Below are 9,838 nucleotides of genomic sequence, written 5' to 3'. Positions count from 1 at the left end.
TCTTTACTCAGTCACAGATGTACACTCACCTGTATTCACTTTGGGCCTTGAATTTCCACACATAGGGGGTCCACCAGAATTCTGTGCTCATGGCCATCGCAAACACGGTGTGTGAGGGGCAGCAGGGACGGAGCAGACACATGTCGTGATGTTGTGTGTATCACCTCTGCTCGCATGCATGTTCCATTGTCCCATCAGACTTCACTTACAAGACACAAGTTCAAAGAGAAGATCGTTAAGAATTTCAAGATGGCAACAGCAGAGCATCATACCAAGTGCGGGGCCTTATGTGACTGCCGGGTCCCACACCTGTGAAGCCAGCCCTGCGTGCTGGCATCCTGTATTTGGGGGACTCTGTCACTCGCAAGTCCCCTCTGTTCCTCATGCCCCCTTTTCACTGTGTAGCCTGGGATGGCCTGGAATGGAGGCAGGTGGAGGGAGGGAGTGTGGTCAGCTCATCCAGCCTCACCACTGCCTGCTTCCTCCACCGAACAGCCAAACAGAACCTTCTACACTTTCCCTAAGTAAACCCTGCTGTCTGCTGCCTCTGGGCCTTGGCCTGTTGTTTCCTCTACCCCAGTTGTTCTCAGAGTTGTGGTCCCTGGGTCAGCAGCATCAGCACCAGCTGGAGCTTGTTAGAAATGCAGATTCCCGGGCGCCACCACAGACTGGCTGAGTCTCAAATACTGGGATGGGGCTGAAGAATCTGGTCTTCAGCAAGCCCTGGGCATGACTGCGACACACCGCTGCTCTTCCTGAAATACTGTTCCCACCTCATTGCAGCTTCCTAACTCCTATACCCCTTTCACTGAATAAACCCCTCACCCTCGGTTCTCTTCCATGAATTCCTCAGCTCACGTCTCGCCTGGTGAGCTTGGGGGTGTTTCTGTCTCATTCTCCATCTTGTCCTGAGTACTGAGCAGGGCAAACAGTCAGCACACGATAAGCGATGGTGGAGTTGCATTGACTCAGGGGGTGACTGAGGGAGTGGAGACGTGGGACCTGGGCTTCACGGAGGGTCTGGGCTCGAGGGGCAGGGCTGAGCACAGACGTCCCGTCCTGCAGGTACAGCCTGTACACCCGCACCTGGCTCGGGTACCTCTTCTACCGCCAGCAGCTGCGCAGGGCTCGGAATCGCTACCCCAAAGGCCACTCCAGAACCCAGCCCCGCCTCTTCAATGGTGAGCTCTGGCCACGCCGGGCCAGCATCGCCCCAAGCCGTGGCCACCCTCCCAGCCTACTCCCCATCTCATACCCCCGACTGCTGGGCTGCCCGCCCCATCACCCTGCCCACAGCCCATCTTTGTTCCCCAGGAGTGAAGGTGCTTCCTATCCCCGTCCTCTCAGACAACTACAGCTACCTCATCATCGACACCCAGGCCCGGCTGGCTGTGGCTGTGGACCCTTCAGACCCTCAGGCCGTACAGGTGAGGGGAGGATGGGGTCGGGGGTACCTGGGGTCACCTTGAGGACTGGCAGCTTCTCCTTGCTAGAGAGAGGCTGACCCTGCCCTCTGCCAATGCGATGTGCCCCCCTCCATGTGCACTCACACACAGACCCTGACACACATGTGCACAAAGAGACCACCACAAACACACCATGGGGAGGGGCTCAGTGTCAGGGCATGGCGGGGGGAAAGGGGAGGGGCAGCAGTGGGGGAATCAGAGCCAGAGGGCAAGTGGTGCTGACCCAGGACTGCGGGTCTAGGGAGTTTTCTTCCGCCTCTCACTCTGTGGCCCCCTTTCTGACCCTCGCTCTTCTCTCCTCGCCTCTGTCTGTCGTGTCTGGGCGTCTTTATCATTCCCTCTTGTTACTTATTTATCTGTGTGTGCGTGTGTCTGTGTGTCTACCCGCTCCACGAATCTCCCTCTCGCTTGTGCCCAGGCTGGGGCTCAGCTGCCCCCCTTTACCCGGCCCTCTCTTCCCCACCCGCTTCTCGTTCTCTGGCTTCATCGCCTCCTTCTCCCTCATCTCTCCCTGCTCGCCTCTCCTCTCCGCTCCTCTCCACCCAGCACCCATGCCCCTGTTTCCCTCTGCATCCTGTTCCTCAGTCTCACTGCCCCCTCTCTCCTCTAGGCTTCCATTGAAAAGGAGGGCGTTAACTTGGTTGCCATTCTCTGCACCCACAAGCACTGGTAAGGGGCTGAGGTGGGAGGTCTGGGTGCAGATCCTCTTCCCTGGCTGGCCCCTGCCCTGGCTGGGCTTGCCAGGACTGGGTCCCACGAGAACAGGCTGGGCTGAGAGTCAAGAAGTCAGTATGGGTGGACACCATCCTCATGAAGTCACTGGGGCACCAGCAGAGAGGGAGGGGGAGGGGCGGGTCTCCCACTCCTCTACTTACCAGGCTTCTGAAGCGCCAGAGGAGGATGGGGCAGGCATTTACCTTCCATTCCGTGTGGGCGTGTGTGCCGGGCATGGGCAAACCTTGTGATCTCTAACATCAAGGAGCTTATAGTCCAATAGGGGAGACAGCCCTGTATGGAAGTGTACAGCGATGACAAACAGTAACAACTGTGACAGTTGGCACAGGGTACGGGGGCGGGGGCACCAGGAAGGGTGTGATCAGATCCACTTGGAGGAATTAGAGGCTGATGACCCTGGAGCTGAGAGGCCAGAAGATCAGTTGGCATTAGTTGGTGATGAGGGGAGGGGTGGCAAGTTGTTGGGACAACATTCTGGGCAGGGGGACAGCTTGAACTAAGGCCAGAAGAGGTGTGGACAGCTTGGTTCAGTCCAGAAGCCAGGAGTCCCATGGCTCAGAGACCTGGAGACGCTTGGGGAAGAAGGAGGCAGGAGGCCCAGTACAGTTGCCCCTTAAAGACCCTGCCTGTGCCATCCTACAGGGATCACAGTGGAGGGAACCGTGACCTCAGCCGGCGGCACCAGGACTGTCGGGTGTATGGGAGCCCTCAGGACGGCATCCCCTACCTCACCCAGTAAGTCCTTGACCCAGGGATGGGATGGCCCTTGTGGGCCCTTCCCCTCACCCCCCATCCTTTAGTCACATGTTTCAGGGGTGTCAGCAGGTGGGTCTTTGCTGATGCCCTTCCTGGCCCTTAGAGAGTAGATCACAGCCCATCTGAAGACTGCCACTGCCCATCCCCCAAGTGATCCAGCCATAGTCCCCAAAAGAGAAAGCAGGAGGGCTTGGGTCTGAAGTCCTGGGCACTGGGGGTGCCTCTCTCTCTGGTGGGGAAGCCCCCCTCCTGTACATCACCCATTCCCTTGGGCCTGGGCAGGGCGGGGGAGGGAGGATCAGCATGGCACAAGCTCTAGAGCCTTCTCTCCACTATTGCCTCGCTTCTCAGTCCCCTGTGTGATCAAGATGTGGTTAGTGTGGGACGGCTTCAGATCCAGGCTCTGGCCACCCCTGGCCACACACAAGGCCATCTGGTCTACCTGCTGGATGGGGAGCCCTATAAGGGTCCCTCCTGCCTCTTCTCAGGGGACCTGCTCTTCCTCTCTGGCTGTGGTGAGTCCCCCAAAAGGGAAGAGGGAGGAGGGGGGACAAGAAGGAGAGAGAGAGGCCAGAGCAGGGGCCCAAGGACAGCCACAGCTCCACGCAATGCATGAAAACATTGGTTTCAGTACACATGTTGCCTCGGCAGTTACTCCCACCTTTGTTACCTCGATTTTTCTTTTATATCCTCACGACTTCCCGCGGGGGATGGACAGAATGAGACGATGCCTGTAACTGAGTAGAGACCTCGAAGGGCGTTTGTTTCCACTGGGTGGAGCCTGGTTCTCTGATACAGTGACTGGCAAGACTAGTTACAAAAACTTGAGAACCCCTGAGTGAGAGGGTGATCCTGTCGGTGGGAGGATCACAGGTCCCAAGGTGCATGGAGTCCCAAAGACAGCACAGGCAAAGAAAGAAGTGCTCTACGGAAAAGAGCAACCCTATATCAAGAGGGCTCGGAGCCACAGAACTCAGCCTGAAGGTCCTGCAGCCCCTCTATCCACACGTCAATATGTGCAATGGAGGCCTTCAAATGGGCTTGGTTGCGGTTGAATATTTGGGCCCAGCTCCCAGAGGGAGGGAAGGAGTAGATGCCAGGGAAGTGGGCACGGCAGGGGCACGGCTGAGGGCTGGTGGCCAGCCCCAGCTGTACAAGCTGGTCCCCACCCTTTTCATGTACCTTACCGTGCTGTGTGGTTCTTGGACCTTACACGTACCTTCTGACCCTACCAGGACGGACCTTTGAGGGCACCGCAGAGACCATGCTGAGCTCACTGGACACCGTGTTGGGGCTGGGGGACGACACTCTGCTGTGGCCTGGTGAGGTGCCCCTCCCTCTCCCCCTAGCCCCTCACACCCCCAGAGTCCCAGCCGACTCAGCTCCTGGCCCAGAGGGGATACAGCGCCACCTCTGGTGGCTCCTGGGAGTCAACTCTAGCAGTGGGGGCAGAGCTCCCTTCTGTTTGCAGACCTGGCTCTGTAAGGCCTCTGCTTCCCTGGCAACCAGCCCACAGCCTCTTGGGAGCCCTGTAGGTCCCAGAGCATCCCTGGGAGATGGCTGATTTTTCATAGCCAAAGCCTAGAACAGAAAATTGCCTTTGCTTAACGAGCAAAGAGGGGCCTTGAATCCATTCTGCATGGACCATTGCCTGCATCCATCATCCACACACTGCACGTCCATCATGCATATGCACGTCCATGGAATATCCATCCATCCACACGTATGTGCATGTGTACATTGCGTATCCATAGTTTCTAAAACACATCTACTCATATCTCAGTTAATCCTCAGAACATACATGCATCCATTCATTCATTCGACAAATACTTTATTGAGCACCTAACGTGTACCAGGCCCTGTTCCAGGCACCAGGAACACATAGTTTTAGAGTGGCGTTATTATTTTCCCCACTTGCCAAAGGAGAACATTGTGGCTCAGAGAAGCGCCGTGATTTGACTGATGTCGCATAGCTGGGCAGAGCCAGACGGGCTAGAATGCAGGTCTTCTGGCTCCAGGTCTGGTGGTTTTCCCCCCTGAACTGCTTCTGCCTCTTCACTCGTGGCTGACTTGTGCCCACATTTAGGGAAACAGCTCCATGTGGTCGGGGCTTCTCTGGAAGCATTGCCCCTCCTCCCCAGCCGTCAGGTACCCATAGGCCTGCGGGTGGGGAGGACTTTTTCTGACCGTACCACCCATCTCACTCTGCCCTGTGTCTTGGCCCCCATGCCATCCCTAGGCCACGAGTACGCGGAGGAGAACCTGGGCTTTGCAGGCGTGGTGGAGCCCGAGAACCTGGCCCGGGAGAGGAAGATGCAGTGGGTGCAGAGGCAGCGGATGGAACGCAGGAGCACGGTGCGGGGCTTGGGGTCCAGGAGGGGCCGAGGGCACTCCTGAGAGAGGGCTCATCCCTGCGGGCCCTGCAGGGCCCCCTCCAGAGCTGACATATTTGGCACAAGGGCCTTCCAGTGAGAACTTCTGGACCCTGGGATGGGGCGGTGCGGGCGTTCTTCCCTTGTTGGGTCTATTTTCCAGATTCTCCCCACCAAACCCGGGTGCCTCTCCCCCCACAGTGCCCGTCCACCCTGGGAGAGGAGCGCTCCTATAACCCATTTCTGAGGACGCACTGCCTGGTGCTGCAGGAGGCTCTGGGGCCAGACCCAGGCCCCACGGGAGACAATGGCTACTCCCGGGCCCAGCTCCTGGAGAAGCTCCGCCAGCTGAAGGACCTACACAAGAGCAAGTGACCCCACCGCAGCCCAGCCCAGCCCCCCCCGTCCCCCCCACCATGGTGGGGAAGCCACCCACCACGGCCCACACCACACCTTCCCTCTCACTGCTTCCACCACCACCTCCGTCAGCCCGTCAAGCCGGCACCACGCCCTGACCCGGGTCGGGAGACAGGAGGGACAAGGCAACGAGAGCCTGAGAGCGAGAGGAAGGGGGCTGACGGGAGGCTTGGAGACTCCGTGGGGTGAGGCTGAGCCATGGAGGGCAGAGCGAATCGGGAACCTCCCCTCCTCCCTTCCTCTGTTCCCGTGATGGCAGTGAGGATGAAGAGGCCTCACTCTCACTGTAGCCTCTGAACTCAGGGCAGCAGGAGCCATGAACAGGTTGAGTCCATCTTCCCCCTCCTCCCATCCAGGGTAGGGAAAGAAACTCACTCCCTCAAAGTGGCCTGAGGCGTGGTGCCTTGGAAAAGTGGTCACTCAGAGGGGCACCTGGGCTCTGGTTTACTGAGAGTCTGCCCCTCCTCCCCCAGCCTCCCTGCTCCACCTCCACCCGGCCCCCATGAAGGCATTTTTCAAACAGAGCCATTTCTGAGAAAGAGGAAAGGGCTGGAAGCCTGGCTGTGGACAATCTCTGCCTCGGTGACTCCCGGAGGATCCTGGTTGCCAAGGAAACTTAACCTCAGGCAGAGGAGACACCAGGAGGCTGGGATTGCAGCCCCACAGTCTTGTAGGTCACACATGCTCCCTGCACAGCTGGCCTCTGCCCCTGCCCTGGGCCAACAGGGCCCCTCCTCCCCAGGGGACCAGAGAGCCATCGTCCACCAGGGCAACTCTGGTTTTCTCATTATGGCCCGTATTCTGAGGAACTCCTGCTTTATCCTCAACCCTTTCCTCTTTTAGTTAGTAAAGCCATTCATCTCGCCCTTTACAGTTGGCCAAAGACATTCCCAGGTCATTTCTCATTTGGCCCCTGGCCCCATCATGGTGGGAGCAGGGGATCTGCGCAGCAGAGAGCAGAAATCAGAAGTCCAGGAGCGGAGAGCTCTCAAATGAGTGGCAGCTTCCAGGACCCCAAGCCTGGGCCCTTCCCCTCTGTTCAGCCCTCCCTCAGTTCAGCTCCTCCTCTGGCCTTGGGTCCAGTCCCTTTGGGGCTGCAGTGAGGACTCCGATTGTCCTCAAGCGGGCATAACTTGGGTCAGCCAGGAACCTTCTCTTCCTGGGTGGAAGCCTTCCTTCCCTCAGGCTCTGTTCTCCTCTGGGGTGCCTCTGAGATGTCTCCTGCTCTCAGTTTCTCCTCATCATCCTGCCTCTGCCTTCCTCTCCAGCCACAGCCTCTGGAGCCAACTTCAGCAATACCACCAGAATAGAGCTCCCCGCCCCTCAAAACATGCAGTTCATGCCTCTGTGCCTTCGCTCATGCTGTTTCATCAGAATGGAATGCTATTACCTTGCTCCTCCTGCCTTGTCTGCCTGGCAAACACCTATTCGTCTCTCACAATCCCCCTCAAAGGCCCCCTCCTCCAGGAAGACCACCCCTGTGTCCCTCCCCCTCCAGGCTACCTCTCCTCTTTGTAAATGCTTCTGTTGTGGCACTTATCATACTGTATTTTAGTTGTTTACATGTTTGTCTCCCCTTCTAGACTGTGAACCTTTCAGGGCATGGACTGTATCTTATGCATCTCTGTATTTCTGCGCCTAGCACGGTGCCTGGCACACAGTAGGCGCTCAATAAATGTTGAATGAATGAATGATTTAACCGAGGCTTGATACCTCAGTGGGCTTGTCTTTATTGCTTGTTCCGTTTTCCTGTCTGGGTTACTTGCTTACTTGGAGTGACTGCTCTTCCAGAGCTTTGGGCAGAAACGGCGCTCTAAATATACCCTTCCACGGCTCGTGAGCATTTATCCAGGGTTTACAATTTGCCTACCTCGGTGTTTTCCAAAGCTTGAGATGAACAGGAGTGCCGCTGGCCACAGGAGAGATAGCTTTACCTGGTCGCCGCACAGCAGTGAATGTGCTTCGACGGCAAGGCCTTGGTACTGGCCTCCCTTTAACGCCTTTCTAACTGACAGCCAGACTCCAGGTCGGCCATCTAGAGCAACTATCTTGAGTCAAAGTTTAACAGCATCATTTTGTGTTCATTGTGTTTATCTTTGGGGTCAATATTTTTGACAAGCGACACCAGTTTTCAATTCATGAAAGGATTAAAGGTACAGGCGTACCTCATTTGTGCTTCACTTTATTGTGTTTTGCAGATATTATGTTTTTTACAAATTGAAGGTTTGTGGCAACCCTGCATTGTCAGATGATGATTATCTTTTTTTTAGCAATAAAATACTTTTAATTAAGGTATGTACATTGTCTTCTTTAGACATAATGCTGCTGCACACTTAATAGACTATAGTGTAGCAAAGCTCTTATATGCACTGGGAAAAATTTTTCTTGCGTGACTCCCTTCATTGCAGTATTTGCTTTACTACAATGGTCTGGAACTGAACCTGAACTATCTCCAAAGTGTGCTTGCATTTACTGAAATAGGAAAATACGAAGTAAAGGTGACACTTGGCTATGGCAGAATTCTTTTTTTATGTTTATTTGGCTGCGTTGGGTCTTAGTTGCCGCAGGCAGGCTCTCTGGTTGTGGCACTCAGGCTCCAGAGTGCGTGGGCTCTCTTGTTGAGGTGCCCAAGCTCAACAGTTGTGGTGCGTGGGCTTAGTTGCCCTGTGGCATGTGGGGTCTTAATTCCCTGACCAGGGATCGAACCCACGTACCCTGCATTGGAAGGCAGATTCTTAAACACTGGACCACCAGGGAGGTCCCTATGGCAGAACCCTTAAAGGTGGCCTTGGTGTGGCTGAAGACTGGGAAGCACCGGCTTAGCTCCACATTTCCTGGGCCCCCCCGGCCACAGCTCAGCCTCCCCTCTTGGCACCCCTCACCCCAAGCCAAGGACCTTGGCACTGGTCCTCACTATCCTGGCTCAGGGCTGCATCTGGGGTGGGGGTGAGGGAAGGAGCCGTGGGCCTCACCTTCCTGAAAAAGGGCAGTCTCTGTGCTCTGTAATTGTCTCGTGACTGGGCAAGCCCCAGGGCCAGGTCACTCTGGGTATGCCCAGCTTCAAGGGACAATTGCTAATGGTTCTCTAGGGCTTTTGGTGAAGCATTTTCCCAAGGCCTTGGCGGATCGTCTCACTGGAGCATCTGTCCTGAAAAATGGCACATGTCTCTCCTGGAGCCAGCACTGACCAGCAATAACCGGGACACTTATTCTTTGCTTGCAGAACAGCAGGAGTGACAACTGGCCTTAGAGACCTGGGTTCTAGTCCCAGCTCTGTTACTCAACATCCAAGGACCTTGGGCAAGTAACTTTCCGGACCTCAGTTTCTTCACCTTCCAGTGGAGATGACAACGTTGAATGAGACATAACCCTTTCAAGTGCAAGTGACAAACACGCAGCCGAAAGGGGCTTAAACCAAAAGGGAAATTTATCAGGTCATGAAATTGAGAAGTGTAGGATTATGTCATGGTGATTCAGGCATGACTGGATCCAGGGATCCAGAGGCATCTTCATCATTCAGCTCTGCTTTCTTTTATATTGATATCGTTCTCTGTCAGTCTTTCTCCCTGTAATGGAAAGATAGTCTCTAGAAGTTCCACGTTTATGGGCTATAGTTCATCAAACATAGCAGAACCTCTAATAGCCCCAGGGATTGAGTTTCATTGGTTCAGCTTGGATTATGTGCCCAATGCTGAGCCAATCATAGGAGTTAGGGGAACGGTCTTCTTTGACTGGCCAGGTTAGGTCACGTGACCACACCTGGAAAGGCAGTGTCAGACCCAACTGAAACACAGTGCACCGAGAGTGGGGAAAAGGTCCCCCAGAGGAATAGGGGGCCTGATACCAGAAATGATGCAAGGCAGCAAACTCATAAACTTTCACCAACAAGGCCACTTATTTGGAGGCTATTAGAAGAGTTAGACGAGAAAGGCATATGAAGTCACTTTGGAAAACGCTACATGTGATTTCTGGTGCCCTAATTCATTATAGAGAAGAAATGGAGGTAGACACATGGCCTCAAAGGTGTTTGAATAATACGTAGTTTAAAAAATAACCTGGGGGTTGGGCTTCCCTGGTGGCGCAGTGGTTGAG

General features: G+C 55.3%; 1 protein-coding gene across 1 annotated transcript in view; it reads left to right on the top strand.

The window, feature by feature from the left end:
• PNKD (PNKD metallo-beta-lactamase domain containing) overlaps window positions 1-7,444 on the top strand; it is a 19,749-nt gene extending 12,305 nt beyond the window's left edge. The window contains exons 2-9 of the mRNA XM_060016123.1: window positions 1,066-1,181; window positions 1,315-1,427; window positions 2,077-2,135; window positions 2,844-2,936; window positions 3,309-3,472; window positions 4,193-4,279; window positions 5,197-5,312; window positions 5,531-7,444. Coding sequence (XP_059872106.1) covers window positions 1,066-1,181; window positions 1,315-1,427; window positions 2,077-2,135; window positions 2,844-2,936; window positions 3,309-3,472; window positions 4,193-4,279; window positions 5,197-5,312; window positions 5,531-5,704 — 922 coding nt within the window. The 3' untranslated portion in view covers window positions 5,705-7,444. The remainder of the gene's footprint in view (window positions 1-1,065; window positions 1,182-1,314; window positions 1,428-2,076; window positions 2,136-2,843; window positions 2,937-3,308; window positions 3,473-4,192; window positions 4,280-5,196; window positions 5,313-5,530) is intronic.
• Window positions 7,445-9,838: the final 2,394 nt, after the last annotated feature.

The sequence above is a fragment of the Delphinus delphis genome, chromosome 7 (assembly GCF_949987515.2).
Source record: "Delphinus delphis chromosome 7, mDelDel1.2, whole genome shotgun sequence".
NCBI lineage: Eukaryota > Metazoa > Chordata > Mammalia > Artiodactyla > Delphinidae > Delphinus > Delphinus delphis.
Note: the sequence above shows the minus strand (reverse complement) of the source record. Positions and strands in the feature narration are given on the sequence as shown.